At 39.5% G+C, this 18,692-nt stretch overlaps 1 protein-coding gene across 2 annotated transcripts in view; it reads left to right on the top strand.

The window, feature by feature from the left end:
- The window catches only part of PIGG (phosphatidylinositol glycan anchor biosynthesis class G), a 63,150-nt gene extending 45,079 nt beyond the window's left edge, over nt 1-18,071 (top strand). For both annotated transcript variants that reach the window (XM_042449598.1, XM_042449597.1), the window contains 2 exons: nt 1,871-2,034; nt 14,268-18,071. In XM_042449598.1, coding sequence (XP_042305532.1) covers nt 1,871-2,034; nt 14,268-14,493 — 390 coding nt within the window. In that variant the 3' untranslated portion in view covers nt 14,494-18,071. The remainder of the gene's footprint in view (nt 1-1,870; nt 2,035-14,267) is intronic.
- The last annotated feature ends 621 nt before the right edge of the window (nt 18,072-18,692 follow it).

Here is an 18,692-nt window from a genome sequence, read left to right as displayed (position 1 = left end):
GATCCCTGTTTTAACCGATCCAAGTCCTCTTGCTGCTTTTCATGGAGCTAACAAAATCCCCTCATTGAATATTAATTGTGGGTGCCCTCCTGGGACCATGGCATTTGGGTAATACAGCTCTTAAAGGAACGTGACAGATGCTGAGTGTTGCTACTGTGCAATGTAGTAAGTGTTTCTTTTGTCCAGTCTTCTTCTTGCTGTAGAACCTAGACATCATTAAAGATTACTGTTCTGTTCATTTTATTTCTAATGCGTGTTCAAAAATTTATGACGAACAAAAGAAATCATTTGTCTCCACTGTAAGACCTGTTGTTGGAGCAGATAGATGTTGTAAGAGTTTCTATATAATCCTTTCCTCTTGGTGTTTTGTCTTCTCTTGAGGTCAGTTTTGTATATGGTGGATTTGTATGTAGAGTTTATAGGATGGCACCTTTTGTGAAGGTGACATGCTTCTGGAAATGGAATTCATGTGGCATAGCTTTAATATTTAAAATGTAATATCAGTGCAGTACATTGTACCTCAAGGTATTCCCACTTCTGAATCACAATATCAGATGAGGAGCAGAAAGCAGCTTTACTTCAAGTGAGGAATGTTTTAAATATTTATATAAAGAAAAATGAAAAATAAAATAAAACAGCTGTTTGTGTTTAGTACCATGTTTTTAAAAAGCTGCATACCTTTTTTAAAAAGCAGAAGAAGGTACAGTTGACCCTCCCTGTGAATAGATTCTGCATCCAAGGATTCAATGATCCATTGCTTGAAAATATCTCCCCCCCCCCTCTTTACTTTGTTCTTGTTGTGTGGCTTCAAGTCATTTCTGACTTAATGGCGACCCCAATTTACTACACCATACAATAAACTTTGCCATTTTATATAATGGGACTTGAGCATCCATGGATTTTGGTATCTACGGTGGGAAGGGGCCTGGAACCAAACTCCAGCAGATATTAAGGACCCACTGTAATACTGTTTGCCACCTTTGTTGACAACTGGTTTTCCATCTGGAATATATTCTGAATTCAGCTAAGAGCTGAGAGGACTCAGGAATTTGTACTTTCCTCCCACTACTGCCTTTTGTCACTCCATAGTCCCCAACAATAGCAATAGGGGCTTTATTTGAGTTGCATGCTGTTTTCTTAGCCATTCATTTTCATTTGTGAGCCACAGAAAGAAGGTGTAAGGAGTATAACAACAACAAAATTATAGAACTCTAAAGTAGATGTACATTTAGGGGAAACTGGAAACAGCTTTTGCCCTCCAGGTAAAGGGGAGTGGGGCTGGGATTAGATTGAGAAGACTGTGATAAAGAGTTATACTTTATCTCTTATAGTGCTGTGGTGCTAATCAGTCATCCTTTCTTCTTTCCTGCCTCTTGCAGGTATACTTTCCCCTTCTATTGGATTTCTTGTTGTCATATCTCATATGACCATCATGCTAAAGATCAGAGAGTTAAACAGGCTTTTTCCCACTTAAGAGAATGTCTGCAGTGGATAGTAATGGAAAATTATTTAGGATGGATCTGATTAAATCCTCAGGGTATTAGTTGCCTGTTCCAACCGGTAAATAATGACGGAGATCTTTGCCAGGCATGCTGGTGCCACTCCAGTGTATTGCCCTGGTGGTGCAGTGGTTAAATTCATGTACTGCAGCCACTCACAAACCATAAGTTTGTGAGTTCAATGCCAGCCAGGGGCTCCAGGTTGACTCAGCCTGGCATCCTTCCATAGGTTGCTAAAATGAGTATCTGGCTTGTTGGGGGCAATTAGCTTACACTTTGTAAACCACTTAATACAGTACATCGGTAAGTAATATAGAAATGTACGTGCTATTGCTAGACTGTATATTTATTATTCAATTTTTCCTTTCCAGGGTAATTCAAATAGCATTGCTTCCGTGGATGTTTCAGCTGGTTTTGTTGGGCTAGACAACTACGTAGAAATCCCAGCGATCTTCCTAACAGGATTTGCAACATATTCAGGACCTTTGCTGTGGGCAATTCATTTGCTGTGCTATTTGAGTTCTGAAGTTCACAGGTAATACTTTCTAAACTGATTATGACTTATGAATAGTCCTGAATATTTAACATCATATCCCTTGTATGCTAACCATTGTAGCCCATGTTCCAGTGAACTAGCAAACTCAGGAACAAAATAGACAAGGTGTGTGTCTATACTGCACACACAGCTTGATACCATTTTAACTGTCATGGTTCTGTCCCAGAATCCTGGGATCTGTAGTTTGGCGAGGGTCTTAGAATTCCCTAAAACACCACCCTCAACTACAGTACTGTACTACAGTTCTCTGACAAAGAATTCAAAATACCTCATCAAAATACAAATCCCAGGTTTTGCAAGTGTGTGGTCTCTCTCTTGGTTTGGCAGAGAAACTGAATAATTTACAGGTGAGGATGAGCAGATGAACAGGACAGTTGTCTCCTTATTTTTAAGGTTTGGAGAAAGAAAGACTTAAAGATTGATAGTTACCTGGGCAGGGGCAGAGTTGTAGAATTTGCAAAGAAGAGAGTGGTTTGTTCAGGGAAGAGGTAATTCTGTATTTTTGCTGAAACCTCCTTACTGATACTTCTCCAAGACTCCATATCAGTTTTACAGAGGAGTTGCACCAGGAATGGGAATCTTTCCCCCTCAGAGATGTGCATTCCTCTAGAGGAAAGTAGGCTTATACATGGATCCTGTTCAGACAATATATTTTTATAAGTTCAGGGAGAGAACCAGCCCTCCCTATTCCCAGCCTCCTTGTGTGACAGGGAAGGTCTGCAAAGATCCTGTAACTATGCTGAAGATAACATCATTATAAAAGTCTGTGTGGTTGTTAGCCCTGACTCATAGGGGTTCCCGGTCACAGGGATCTTTGTAACCTTGATTATTCAAATACAGTTACAGCACATTGGCAGACATTCCCTAGCACTATGAGGGAGCCCAGCAGTGTGGAGTGCATGTTTGCCTCTGTGCTCTTTCAAAAAGTAATGCTTGAATAGGGCTAAGATTGCTCTCAAACAGAGGAACCCATCATGTGTGCAGGTAAACAAAGTGTGCTGCAGGTGGAATCAGATATGGCTTAATCCTCCCTGCCTTGTTTACTACCAAATGGAAGTAAAAGGCTGGGATAATGAAAGGGAATGTGGGATTAGGAAGGAGCCACAGTCCTATAAAATACAAGCACCATCCTGTTTTAGCTTATGGTCCTGAAGTTTCCCACTTCTATGTTTTCCTTTAATGTTTAGCTTGGTGTTAAGTGAAATGGGTGACTTAAAGATGAAGGTGAATTGTTTCATGAAAGCAAAGCATAGGGTAGGTGGATGAACACCAGTTGACTAGTCACAAATGCTATTGCAAAGCTGCACCACTGGTGACATGATAGTATAAGTGGGGTTATGGGAGGACAAAGACAAAGAGAAGAATCCTTTGTTCCTGTTCACTTTCTTATTCCATTTCTTAGCTACCTGTTGTTTATTCCCACTTGTCCCATTATCTGAGCTTTTGCCCAGTTTAAATTGGGCATGTCTAAAGCCTTTCAGCAGTGCTAGCTTGGTGTTTAGGGCAGGTAATTCTTTTTCCTCAAGCAGGCAGGAGGTGCTGTGGTAGAGAGAATTTCTTTATCTATAAGCTTGCTGTGTGCCTTCTTTTCCGACTTACGGCAGCCCTAAGGTGACCCTGTTGTGGGGTTTTCGTGATAAGATTTGTTCAGAAGAGTTGCCATTGCCTTTTTCTGAGAGAATGTGACTTGCCCAAAGTCATCTAGTGAGTTTCCATGGTTGAGTGAGGATTTGAAAGCTAGTTTCCAGAATTGTAGCCCAGTGTTCAAACCACTACACCACACTGGCTGTCATCTATTCCCTTACACTTTGGATATAGAAGAAATAGTGAAGGAGGGCTAAGATTGGGAATTTGAGTTTAGGAAACTAAGCTGTTCTTTGAGCTGGCAAAGAGATATATAAGTAGGGACCCCCTAAAGGTCTGGTAAGTGGATCCATGCACACCCTAGCCCTGAGCCTTGTTGGGCAGCCCTGATCTTGTACTTAAAATAGAGGTTGCTATGCCAGCTTGTGCTGATGGAAGCTGCTCTTCTAACAAAACCCAGAAAGTTGCATGTCCCATGTCACTTACTTTAACAAGAAGCTCACTCTGCTATGTCTTCTATTTCCTATAACCACCAGCCAGCCATCCTGGCTAAGACCAGTCTCCTTAGACACCTAAAGGCAGGAGCGGTTTAAAAAATGTTTTATTGTTTCAGATTTCTTATTTTATGAGTGAAAGTAGTTTTATGAGGCAGTAGCAAGGATTGAAGCTTTTACTTTGGAAATCAGCCTTGCATTTTAAGGCTAATTCTCACTGAGGTAATAAAGCCGTGTATAGGTTGTAACCCTACAGATTGTAGCTGGCAGTTCATGTGACTAACAAAAATAAAATGAAATGAAAGAATACTGCGTGACAACATTTCCCCCAATATAGCAATTTTCAGTGTGGATATAATTTTAAAAAAGATGTGGAAGAGCTACAAATCCTGTTTGTAGCATCATTGCTACAATTCAGATACCTTGCAAGGAAAATCAAGCCCAAGCCTTCTGTCCTCTGAGATGGAGTTTCCTCTGGCACTTCATTCTCTTCATGAGTTGGGTCAAACGTATTTCAGGAGAAGCATTTCTCATTTGAGAATTGCAGCTAGGTACGAGATTCTAGGAACTGTAGTCCAGCTAAGTAACTTTTCTTTTCTATTTACTATAATAAAACATACAAAACGTATAACATATAGTATGTAACAATATATAACAATACATCAAATAACACAAAAGATTACTTATCAGTTTACATCCAAATTGTTACCTGACTTCCAAAATTACAAGCATTTATCTTTAATTACTTATTATTTTAATTATCTCATTCTATTTCTATTTATTTATCCCAACAAAAGAAAGCGCTTATTTGCTCTAGCTAAGTAACTTTTCCAAGTTCACACAGAGGCAATTCTGCTGCTTTAGAATTACAAGCTGAATAAGTCCAATTGAACTCTTCCTGGAAGATTCTCTCTCTCTCGCTCGCTCTTTTCTTCTTTTTTGCAAAAGATGTGAAATAGATATCTTTGTAAATTTAAATCTGTTTTTATACTTAACCTAAGCAGCCTTTTTTTTTTTTTGGTAGTTGCTGGCTGTAGTTGTACTTGAGAAATTTATGTGAAGAAATGTTTGATTTTGCTATACAGTTTTGATACATGCAACCAAGATGGCTGGACAGACAGTGATATATTAACCAGAGCTTAGAAAGGATACCCTTTGGGACTACAGCTCCCAAAATCTCCCAGCCTTTATTATGAGTAGCCATGCTGACTACAGAATTCCAGCAAGTGGAAAATTTCCAAACTCTGGTATTAACTATGTTCCAGGCTACTCTTGTTGATATTTGAAAGCTTGCCAGGGTTTCTCACTGTGGGAGGATCAGTAATGAAAGGCAGTTTGCTGCCTCCACAGTTCTCAAAGGAGTTTTGGCTGTGTACCAGGGTACCTTTACAATTCATGCAGTATGACAGAAATGCCTACAATTCTTCAGGCATTTTTTTCTCTATCAGTTTCTTGGTTGAGGAGTAGGGAAGTTACAGCTGCCAGCCATTGTCTCAACTCCTGGCTCCCACCACTCCATCAGTGCATGTCTGCCAGTTGCAGACATGTCAGTTGCTTTTGAAGCCCAGTTCAGGGTGTTGATTCCAGCCTTTAAGCCCTATGTGGCTTGGGGCCTGGTCCCCTGATGCAATGGACTGCCTTTCTCTTTGTGAACCTGTCTGCATATTAAAGCTATAAGAGAGTTCTTCTTGGGAATACATTTCTGATTTATGGCAATCCTAAGGCAAACTTGTCCTTGGATTTTCTGGGGCTGAGAGTGTGTGCCATGCCCAAAGTCACCCAATGGGTTTCTGTGGCTGAGTGGGGAATCAAACCCTGGTCTCCAGAGTTCAAAGTGCTGTCCATGACCTATAAAGCCCTACACAGCTCAGGTCCAGACTATCTGAAAGAGCATATCTCCCAATACAAGCCTGCAAGAGCCCTAATATCTTCAGGGTAAGGCATTCTTTTGTTCCCTTGATTGATGAGAACATAAGAGAGAGCCTTTTCAGTGGCTGTTCCCATCTCTGGAATGACCTTCGCCGGGAGGAAAATACATTTTTATTCAAGCAGGCCTTTAATATATTGTAGTATCAGGGTGGCTTTCATACAATTTGTGTGCTTTAGATAGATTTTTAAAAACTTTTGTATGTTTTGTGTTATTTTATGACATTTTTAGCTAAATAAATTTAATTTTTTGGGTCCCTTTCTGGGAGAAAGATGGTATAGAAATGAAATGAAATGAAATTGAACAAACGAACGAATACACCACACTGGCTCTCGTATGGAGACTATAAAGCAATATAATCTTCATCGGTATCAGTGTTCACAGTATTTGCAGCAGATCTTTCAAAATTTTTCCTTCCTCATAGTGAAACTGTGTTAGCTCCAAAAACCCAGAGTGGCTTTGGATTGACCCTAAGACCACCAACAGTAGATATGTGGCAACTTGGGTTTCCAGTATGGATTTTATACCTACTCCCCATTGACTAAGAAGGATGTAAGAACCCCATTATAAGCCCCCACCAGCAAATCTGGTGGTAAGGAATGCTTTGATCAAATAAAAACTGAAAGTCATGAAAAAAAAAATAAGAAAAACTTAGTGTTCGATTTGAATTTTAAATGCAGTTGCTAGTCCCAACTTGTGACTACTAATTGGCTTTAACCCTCTTTATTTAAAAATACGAATACTTCTTTTTTCAAGCCTACAATTCAGAGCAATCACCCAGGAATACAGCAAAATATTAATTGCTTTATGTCAGAATGGCAAATTTCCTGCTTGAACCACCTGATTAAACTCCCGATCTGTTCAGCTGCAAATATTGTTCAGGTTACTAAAGAAGAGCTTTCCATTTAATGGTGCAAGTGTTCTTTCTGCTTGTTGAAATATCACCACTTAATTTCATCATAGGAAAGTTTCATTCCTTTTTAAGAAGGATATTGTTGAAGGCCCTTCCTCAAATTTGCATAAAGTAGCCAGTTCAGTTCTTGCAATGGCTGTAAAATTAACACAGAATTTTAAATTATTGTTTATTCTAAAAAATTGAAATATCCAATTGCCAATTCATGAGAGACATTGAGCTGTGTGTGCACATGTGTATGTATGAATACACATATGTACATGTGAAAGAGAAATACAAAATTTAAAGGCAGTCAAGCGTTGCAAACAAGCAGGATGTTGATTCTGTATTAAATTACATGAAAATAGGTTAATAACCAGGGAGAGGCTTAACATTGTCAAGTTAGGCATTTTGGTTTTCCTTTCTTCCTGAGTATCACAGCTGGGATTTTGATTAAATGCTGGAAGCAAAGTGACGGTTTTATATCTGCCACTCTAAGTGTTCTTAAAATTTTTGCTTTGGCTCCCCAGGGTTTGTTTGAAATCCCAACTGTGTTAATGAGGAAGGTGGAAGCCAAGCTTTTAACTAAACATTGTTAATTCAGGGTCTGGTCACTTGCTTATTTCATATCTTTATCAACAGGTATTAATGGGTGCCTTTTTTGTACTCCTGGAGAAAGAGTGTCTGTTTTCTGATATAAGGCTGGCATGCCATATCTCTTTTGATAAATAAGACTCCAAAGTAATTTCCCTGTTTAGCATTCTGTTTTTGAATCTTCTCTTTCATATCCAGCTCAGCCTGAGAACAGATGAAAAAGCACTAACATGGAATTTTAATACCAACAATATGTTTAATGGAAGTTACTGTGTACTGTCATTTGACCTAGTACAAGGCTTAGAGTAGCAAATGGCCTTACTAGACATTTAGTTATTCACATTTAATATGTATAAAGCACCTCTTTATTCAAAAGATGCCAATTCAACATATTTTTCAATGTTCTTTACAACTGCATAAATGTCACCAGTGGTAGCCAGAGCCTATGGCTTACTAAGGGCAGAGAGGCACTGAAATGGCAACCAAGCCTTTTACCTTATCCACAAGGAAGAGAAAACCACTTACAGTGGTACCTCGGGATACGAAATACCCAGGTTACGAAATTTTCGGGATACGAAAAAATCCCATAGGAAAACATTGTTCCGGGTTACGAATGTTTTTTCGGGTTACGAAAAAACTTTTGGTGCTTTTTTCGGCTTTTTCGCACGGAATCGCGGCTTTTCCCCATTAGCGCCTATGGCAATTCGGCTTACGAAGGCTTTTCGGGTTACGAACGGTGCCACGGAACGAATTAATTTCGTAACCCGAGGCACCACTGTATTATGTGCAGTGTTGGGCTGTAATATCTTTTCCCTTCATTGTTCCTCTGCATCCTTTAGTTTGGCAGTGGCTGGGCAGAACACGGTTGGCTAATGGTCCTTCCCTTCACTCTCAGGGAAAGTCCTCTAAGGCCATAGGCAAGATGGGGCAAACTTCTCTGCGTGGATTCTGCAGATGCAGGATCAGGGAGGTTCATATTAGAAACAGTCAAAAATTTCCATCTCTTTCTTGAATGACTCCTTCCCGTCCCGTTCCTCTGCTTTCAGTTTCCTAAAATTGCAATTAATTTTTGGTCTGGGAAACAAATTGCATTTGTCCCAACTGAATTCTGTTGAAATCTTACGGCAATCCTAAAGCAACCCTATCACATGGTTTTCTTGGCAAGATTTCTTCAGAGGGGGTTTGCCAGTACCTTCGTCTGAGGCTGAGAGAGTATGAGTTGCCTGAGGTCATCCAGTGGATTTCCACTGCCAAGTTAGGATTTGAACCCTGGTCACCAGAGTCATAGTACAGTGCTCAAACCACTACACCACACTGGCTTTTACCGTATGTACTCGACTATATGTCAACCTCATGTATAAGTCGACTGCAGGTTTGGGGGGGTAAAATTATGGATTTTGACATGACCGTTGGATAAATTGAGGGTAAAACTTAGGTTCATGCAACAAAGGACCTAAATGATGAAGCAAACGAAAACAATGCCAAAGAACCTACAAAATTATGGCAGGCATAACTGTTTTGGATCACACTAAAGGCTGGGTGGAAGAGAGGGAGGTCAGTGCTTCCAGGACAGATTGCACTCTTGCCTTTAATCAGGGGATGGTTTCCTTTTTAATAAGAGATAAAAGTAGTATTTACATTGACCCGTGGATAAGTCGACTGAGGTTTTTGGAGTCAATTTTTTGACTAAAATTTCTAGACTTATACATGAGTATATACAGTAAGCAATGATTCTGACACAATTTGCCTGAAAGTAACTCCACTAAGAAGTATAGAGGTAGACAGGCAAGACAAACCCCTTAGAGCCCTGTCACTGGCACCACTTGCTGCATTATTGAATGCTGGGGAGGGAAACATGCATTCTCAGATAGAAGGAGCAAGTGCATGTCTTCGTCTGCTTCTTTCTTTCTTGAAGCAGTCATAATATTGTATTATGTATGCCAGAGGATCACAGAGTAGCCAGAGCTACAGGAAGTCTCAACACTCCAGCACTATCCTCCCAGTTTTTATAAATAAAAGTTTTTATAAATAAAATGATGCATAGGTTTTTAGCACAGGTTTCTGTAGATTGCATCTGCTCCTGATGGCTGTAGCGCATAAAGGCTTATGCCAAAAAAAACCACCCTCCTTAAGATGCTATATGACCCTTCATTTTTCTGTTCGTTGTTGCAGGCTAACACAGCTGTTCCCCCTGAAATACAATATCCTAAATATAATATTGTACTGAAAGGTGTGAGATTATCTTTAGCATGTTTGTGATATTTACAATACAGATAAGAATGTGTAATGATCATTATTAATTACTAAATGGATCCAGATTGTCGCAGTGATACCTAAAATAATCTGTTAGGTGTGAAGTCAAAGGCTTTCACTGCTGGCATCCATAGTTTTTTGTGGGTTTTTTCAGACTGTGAGGCCATGTTCTAGAAGAGTTTATTGCTGACGTTTCACTAGCAGCTATGTCTCTGAAGATGCCCGCCACTGCTGCTGGCAAAACATCAGGAATAAACTCTTCTTGAACATGGACTCATAGCCCGAAAAACTACAAAAAAAAAACCCCTATATAATCTGTTAGGTTCTCTGTTTTGCAGATCATGTATCTGGGTGGCCTTCATGACTTTTGTGGGAGATAGAAAAGTTGAACCTGAAGGTCGGAGTGCAGTAGCTTAGGATCTTTGTCATATTTGATCATGAGTTGGGAAGACCCTATATGTAACCATAGTTGGTCCCCTATATCAAGATTTGGCATCCACAGATTCTACATCCACAGCTTGAAAATACTCATTTTTTCTCTCCCAAAAATCAAACCTTGATTTTGCCATTTTATATAAGAGACATCATTTTAGTTTATATATAAAGAGACTTAGCATCTATAGTTTTTTGTATCCACAGGGGGACCTGGAACCAATCCCCAGTGGGTACCAAGGGCCCACTGTGCTTGATTCTCTATTTCTGAGAGTAAGGGAATACATTCCAGCCTTAAACTCCAGATTACAGTGACACTTTATGACCCTGATTGAAAATAGGGCTGGATTCTTCATTGCATTTTAAAAAAAGCACTATTTTTAGACCTACAGGAATTTTTCCTCTGCTTGTATGCTTCTCATTAAATCCAGTGGCTAGTATATTCAGCGCTGCATCATTTAGTTTACCAAACACTTGGCTATTTCATCTCTGCAGACCTATCAGGCACCTATTGTGAATCTGAGAGATTGTCTGTGCATGTCTGATGCCATTTTGCATTACAAAGCCTGCAGCACACCGCACCCTTCCCCAATCCTTTATTGAACTTAATAAGGTGGTTTTTGTGCAGTACACAGCCGCACTTCTCCTTGCAAAGCATAAATATGTTCTCCCAGGATGCAGAAACTGCATGTTGTCACAGTCCCATAACAGTCATCAGAGAATCATAAGATTTTTTTCAATCATAGTGTTAATGCTCTTCACGCACACTAGCACATGAAAGCTTTTTTAGCTGATTCTGGTTTATCAGCAGGTTAATAATGGAGAGAAGGAAGGCCTTGTAAAATACAACATGCAAGAAACATTGATTTACTTTATCACAGTGTTTTCTGTAACTTTTCTTTCCTGTAAGAAATGTGGGAATCTAGGAGTGGCTAATAAATGCTTTAGATAAATTAAACATCCAAAAGTGACACCAGTTTTAATACAGACTCAGACATATTCTGCATGTGTCAAAACTGAGGAAACACAGGTCTAAAATGATGATTGGAGAACAACTGAATGAATGAAGTTAACTGTTCCTTTTATATGTACATGCTGCTCTGTTCACTGGTTTACTTACCGTAATTAGCTTCTAACACACATACACATATGCAACTAGCCTTGGTGCTAGTTGGTATATGCATAAATTATAATGTCACCCAAGAAGTTAGCCACCCCTTTGCGCTGAAATCAGTGATGAACTCTAGAGGTGTATATGGAATCTGTAGTGAAGTTGTTTGTTCCTTTAAAACTATTATCTTGAACCTGTGGTTTGGGGAAAGGGGGTTAGGGTGGAGTTCCCTTGACAAGTTGAACATATAGAGTGAACTGCCTGTATTCTGTCAACCATTGAAGAGCCAATTGGCAGGAGACCAACAGCAAGCAGGGAGCCAAATGGCCAAAGCTGAAATAGGTTAGGCTTTCTGCCAGCTTAGGTCACTACAATCTTGACTATTTAGTCTTTATTAATGAAGCAGGATGGGCCTGTCACCTTTTGGCAGTTAAAAGCAGATTTCTGCTTTCATGAAATGCAATAGGCCGTGGATGCTTCTGGCAAGAAGAAGAAGAAAAAGAAGAAGTCGTACAGTCTCTTTTTAGACTAACTAAGTAGTAAAATATCTATAGTATTTGGCCTTGAGTATCAGATAGAATATTGTAATCTTGTATGAAATCTTGGAGTGGTGCTCTATCACCTTCTAGTTGCATCCAGTTCTACTTCTGTCTTGAGCAAAGGAAGCCAGTTGGGTGCCTTCCTCTACTTGAGTAGAGCTTGGATTTGGAGATACCAGTTATGATTTTCTTTTATAATAATAATAATAATAATAATAATAATAATAATAATAATAATAATAATCTGATCAGCTTACTTAGCCAGCTTTTAAATCCATTTTACAACCAGTTTGTGACATAGTAGTTTGAGTGTTGGACCATGATTCTGGAGACCAGGGTTCGATTCCCATCTGAACCATGAAACCTTCTGGGTGACCTTAGGCAAGCCACATGCTCTCAGCCTCAGGGGAAGACAAGAGCAGACCTCCTCTCAACAAATCTTGCCAAGAAAACTTCATTATAGGTTTACCTTAGGGTTGCCATAAATCAGAAACTACTTGACGGCACAGAACAACAACAACAAACAGTAAGTCTAGAGAAAGATTAAGATAGGGATAGATTAAGGGAGAAGTTCCAATCATTGTGTCAGAAGGATAATATGAACAGAGAAGAATTTGTACTTGCTGCAGAGCCACCCAAATGATTTGATTAACTTAAGTTTTGACTCTTCCCATTAAAAATGCCCTGTTTGCTACTCTAAGCTGCTAAGGTAGCAGTGGGAAAGACTAAGGGAGAGAGCTTTTACCGGGAGAGTTTAGACTACTAAGGTGTGTGTTGAAATTGCATTCACTGTTGATTGCAAATCTGTAGTCTGTTGATCAATTGATTAAAAAATTCTGGAAAAATGTTTTGAATAATACTGATAGTGGAGCTAACTATCATAGTGTAAGGAATGTTAAAATTAAATTAAAATATTTAAACAATTGTTAAAGGGAGAACAACTGTCTTTTGAGTTCCCACCCCCAATGGCATGATGGTAACTCTAGATGGGCATCCCTTTTGGGTCAAATGTGAAAGGTAAATATGTTGTGGCTCATATTTGTGCTTTACAAATGATTGATAAGCACTTGACCAGTTTGATTTTTAAAAGAGTGGGCAAGTGAGGTGTTATGGTCCCCATCTCCCTCCTTCCCATCTTCTTTTATGTGTTCATGATGCTAGTAGTAATATAGTTCTGAACACATAAAAGAAGATGTGAAGGAGGGAAATGGGGACCATAACACCTCCCTTGTCCACCATTTTAAAAAATAAAAAATCTAAATTCACACTGCCTCATAAAACTATTACAAGGTCTTTCATACACGTTTGTTTCCATTTTCAGCTACAATTCATGACAGTACAGCTGTTCTATAGTGTAATGTTTGATCTCACATATCGCTATTCTCATTGATATCTGTGGATGATGATGGTTTGTAGTTTTGTGTGTTCTGTGTGTGTTCACTTCATCTTGTGATCCTTGTTACAAACCTTAGACAAATTGATAGAGGATCAAGCTATCAGTAGCTACTAGTCACCATGGCTAAGTATGTATGTCTTTTTAAGAAATTTCCAGGAGCAGCGTAAATATAAGTTGCCCTTGAGAGGGTGATGACTGTTGCTCCATGACCTGCATTTGGGTTTCTCACTGGAACATATGGTTGGTTCCTGTGCAAAGGTGGCTGGGCAAGATTTGCATTTGTTTTGATTCAGCAAGAAGTCTGCTCGTGCTCATATGTTAAAGGTTGAATACTGAATCTAAACCTACTTAGTATATTTGTGGCAAAAATTCATCATGAGAACCTCCTGAATCATAGCTCAGTCTCTAGTCACAGCTCTTGTCATAGAAGAGATACATTTGGGTCAGAGGGGGCTTTTTTCCCTGCCCTGGCAATGCAGTTTCCTAGACATTCTCAGGATTTCAATCATTGACCACACTCTGCCTGACTTCAGTGTTTTACTCCATAGGGAGACCCACAGGAAGACCTTGTGAACTGAGTATGATGTGGCTTTGCATAGTTCCACACTGTTGTCATTTTTTAGTTATCCAAGAGCAAGATGGAATACTGGAAAGTGGTCTTTGCATGATTTTTTTTAGTCTCCTTTTTCATTTCTTAAAGCAGTTTTTAAAAACCCTGGTATTTCTGATCTTGGAAGCTAACCAGGGTCAGCCCTGATTAGTACTTGGATGGAAAATACCAACAAATACTGTACCAGGTGCTGTTGGCTATATTTCAGAGGAAGGAACTGAAAAAACAACCTCTGAATATTCCTTGCCTACAATTCCTGATATTGCCATACGTTGACAGGTGACAGGCACATACACACTTATGTTTCTACACAGTTGTTAAGCAGATTACTGTACACTGAGATTCTCTTTTGCCTTCTTGTTTTTTACCATTGTAACTAGGAATCCGGCGGCTATGGGCCATGGCTGTTTCTGTTATGCGCTGCTGCGCTCCATCCCTGTTGCAGTGTACATCATCTTGGTCACAGGTTTGCGGTACCATCTCTTCATTTGGAGTGTCTTTTCACCAAAGCTCCTCTATGAGGGGGTGTATGTCTTCATCACAGCCGGTGTGTGCACCTTCTTCACAGCAATGGATCAGAACCACTTGCGCAAAGTCCAAGACTGAAAGTGACTATCAGGTGCAATCTGACATAATTTTCAGCAAGAGACTGAATCTCTACTGTGGATTGTGGATTCTTTTCTTTCAGATTACACAGTGAACTTTAAAGATCAATCTATTTTTAGCAAGCATGTTTTATAAATCAGCTACACTGGAACGAGTCCATCCTGAAGTGCTGTTACAGAGATAATGGGGGTGATCTTTCAAACTCTAATAAAAAGACTTGGGAATAGATTGCACACCCCTTGTCCTTTCCAGGACCAAATCTCATGGCCAACAGTTCAGCATTGCATTTGCATTGATCTTAAATGCAATACTGACTTTCTCATTAAGTAGGATTCTTAACCAGGGCCTGAAGCTGGTTAAACTGATTATGTTTGAACATGGCTCATGGTAATTATAGTTAATACACACACTGAATACTTAACAATGGTTAAGGTAGGCGGAAAGAAATTGGCACTGGAAGGGATTGCAACCTATACCTAATCTTTTAATTGAAATTGAGATATCACCTCTGTTGCATCTTCAGTCTTCAAATGATCTAGCTTTAGACACTGGAAAAGGAGCAGCCCAAGGGAGTTCCTACCCTTTGAATTCCTTCATATTGGAGTTATTTTTTCTGTATCCAAAGAGAATCTACATCCAGTCTCCAAAGAGTTGTTAATAGATTTCTAATAGCAGGGTAGGGTGACTTCTATCTGTCACCAGGATTGTGTGCTGACATTTTATTTCATGATGGGTCCCCAATTCTCATTTCCTAGGTGGGAGTTGTTCCTTTAGAGAGTAGTTTTCTATCCTTGACAACTTGAGTGGAAAGCTGGCTTGCAATCAGTGCTCCAAAGTTTTAAAATGTGAATTACTATCCCTCTTTGCTTTTTGTTATGCAACGGGCAAAAGAAGTCAGAGATGAAATGCTAAAGCAACATTAGAAGTCCAGAGTTGGAGTAAGTTTGCTTAATGTGAGAGAGAATAGTATTTCCATAGGCTCTTTTTGAACTGATGAATCCAATGCATGGGAGTGGCTGCTTTCCTGGGTGGGGTAAGGAATGCTGTTAGTCAATGCCTCTGCTTTCCAAATCATCCACTGCAAAGCCATACCTTTTGGGAATGCCTTCTAGCTTGAGAAAAAGGAGAGTGGAGGTAGAAATGATGGCGTTCCCTCCTGAAAATCCAGGAGCTGGTTTCAGTGGAAGGAACTAATGTCTCCCAAAGCTAGATCCTAAATTGTAGATGGAGGAGAAGCAGTCAGAAATCACACTACCCCCCCCCCACCCCCAGGCTACAAGGTTGTGGGGTGCAGTGCATCTTTTAAGATGCCATCTCCCTTACTCTAGTTGCCTGTTTTCTGTTTCTTTTGATATGCTCTGAACATGATGCCACATAATATGACCAGATGTTGTTAACTTGAGGATATATATATATATATATATATATATATATATGAGAATGAAAATGCAATATAATGTACACATAGCAGCTATATGAATATAGCTTACAGAGTTTCCTTTAGTTTGCTTTGGTTATTTTGTTTCTGTAAACAGCCGGCAAAGAATATGAAAGAGCTCTGGCAGACTTAAACAGCTGTTATATCTGAAAAACTGTATAAAATTCCTTTTGAGCAATGATGGAACCTTTTACAACTAAACCCAACCAATGTCATTATTTTTGATAGCTGGATCCCGGTATGGCAATGTTATATATGTAATTATGTAAGTTACTTTCTATCAGAGAATGTCGGCACATATGGAGCTGACAACAAGCTTTGTGTAAAATAAGAAGTGCAAAATATATGTTTTTAAAAAGAAGTTATATTTATATGCTGTTTATGGAAACCAAAATTCTGAGGGTGAACTTGCTTTTCTATATAGACCTATTCAGATGCTGCTTTCCTCTTAAGAGTCTAATCAGTGTGGTATGAATGGAAGCTGGTCTTGAGTTTTCCTTCACATCATCATATGCTTGAACCAGGATTTACTGTTTTTATTGATCTATCCCAGTTCAGTAGTCCATTCTCCAATGGGTGCATAAAAAGCTCACTTTATATCTAAATACAAAACACACTGGCTTACACTTTATAGTCTATCTCATGCTGGTGGTGTTTTGTGATGTGTGTTTGTGAGTATATGCTAGCAAAGTAGTTATCACATTGATTGCATTGTAAGGTAGTGTCTAAACCCATCCCCTATAATTTTAAGTATGATTATGTTGAACAAATGTAAATCAAATTGAAATGCTAGCATGTGGAATAGCAGGCCCACCAGATGTTTGGGATTGCTACTTCCCAACTCCCTTACCTTTGCTAGCTGGGGTTTCTGGAAGTCCAAAACACCTGGATGACCAAAGAATCCCTTCCTAGAATATTCTTGGGGTTCTGATTTGCTCTTCTTGTGTAGAAGTGGAAGGGAAATGCTGTGAGCGATGATGATTTACAAGGTTCCTTTATTAATCTCCACAGTGGTACAAACAAAGAATACGAAAGGCCTAATAATGGCTTTTCTGTAACATATGCAGCTGTAAATCTCATTGTCTTTAGCTACACAGTTCTAAAAACACTTGATTATTTACACTTTATTGAAAGCTGTTGGAATGGTAATCAGTGGCTGAGCAAATAACATCACTCTGGCAAACCTCCTCAGTTAATATTTCCCTTGCTTGGAAAACCACTTGTTCCTTATATTTCTAGGAGAGTGTTTTCTAAACTAAACTCTTTGCCTGCAGAGATCATGAACCCCCTCAGTTCGAGGTGAGTTGTTGCTCAGGCATGTGCCCTCTCTGGAAGACAAGCCTAGAGCATTGCAAGCCTGGAGCAATGGCTCATGCACAGTTTCAGCAAGTCACCCCAATGAGGACGGGAAATTCTGCTGTCTCTGGAAGTAACCAAATGATCCAACCATGGCTGAGGCACAGGGGCCACGTGTCCTCAGGCACCTGCTGTATGCCTTCCCAGGGCCAACAACTTCCATCTCCTGCCCCCAAGTGGTCTTGCTGAGCAGGAGTAGTGGCAGCTGGGAAAAGCCCAACTTTAAATTCCATTTAAATGGCTCCCCATGACAAGGAGTAGCATTTGATGAACAGTTGAGAGGATGGGTCACATCCATGCCATGGATTGTGGTGACAGTGATAGTGGTGCTGCTGTTGGTAACCTCTGGAATTAAGTAGAAGAGCTCAGAGTGCAGAACTTGGAAAGTAACTTTTAAAAAGTATTCAATTCCTTTCCCTTGGTACAGTTTTTAAAAGTAATTATTACTGAATATATTCATATATAAGTTAGAAATATATTTTAAAAATTGATCCCCACAAAACTGAGTCAACCAATGTAAAAACTTTAACTCTTATTTTAAAGAGGAACCAACTCCTGGTGAAAGTCAAGTGCATAATATGTCCTGGGAGCACTGACCACCAGCTCTACTCTCATCTATCCAGCTTTTAGTGTGAGCACATTGATACCTGCCAAAATTTTGTAAATTAGGTGGCATTGTTTTCCTTTGCTTCATCCTTCAGATACTTTGTTATATGCCCCTAAGTTTTATCCTCAACTTATCCATGAGTCATGTCAAAATCTCTAATTTTGGCCCCCAAACCTGCCCTTGTCTTATTCATGAGGTTGACTTATAGTCTAGTATACAGTATATGGTATTTCAGTAAGCAAAGGGATCTTGTAGCATCTTGGAGATTAGCTGAAAGAAAAAAGCTGGTAGTGTGAGCTTTTGTAGTCTTGAGCCCATTCCTCCGATGAGGAAGTAGGTTCAAGTCTACAAAAGCTCACACTACCAGCTTCTTTCTTTCAGTTAGTGTCAAAGGTGCTTGCTACAAGATCCCTTTGCCTACTGATTTTTCAGATTAACAAAGCTGTGAATTAAGTATTATTTCATCATTTACAGAGTTACTTGTTAAGTTATTCAATCGTATAGTGGAAGAGAAAATAATCCTTACGACTGGTAAGAGAATGCCATAAAACTCCAGTCAGAATGTCTCTGAATATGTTCTCTAAGCATAAAGGGAAGCTGTTGCTTGTCATATTCCCCTCTCCATAATACCATCCACTCTTGGTGTTTCTTAGTTTTGAAATGCAACTTCATTGTGCCCTTGTTATTCCCCTGTTACTACCTCCAAGCTCATTCAGACGGCTGAGTGCTTTCCTTTGGCTGCAAGCCTGTGCTCAGAAACACATCAGGTAGGTTATCCTAGACCCTCAGGAACTTAAG

The sequence above is a fragment of the Sceloporus undulatus genome, chromosome 2 (genome assembly GCF_019175285.1).
Source record: "Sceloporus undulatus isolate JIND9_A2432 ecotype Alabama chromosome 2, SceUnd_v1.1, whole genome shotgun sequence".
Lineage (NCBI taxonomy): Eukaryota > Metazoa > Chordata > Lepidosauria > Squamata > Phrynosomatidae > Sceloporus > Sceloporus undulatus.
This window is presented reverse-complemented; position numbering and strand designations above follow the sequence as displayed.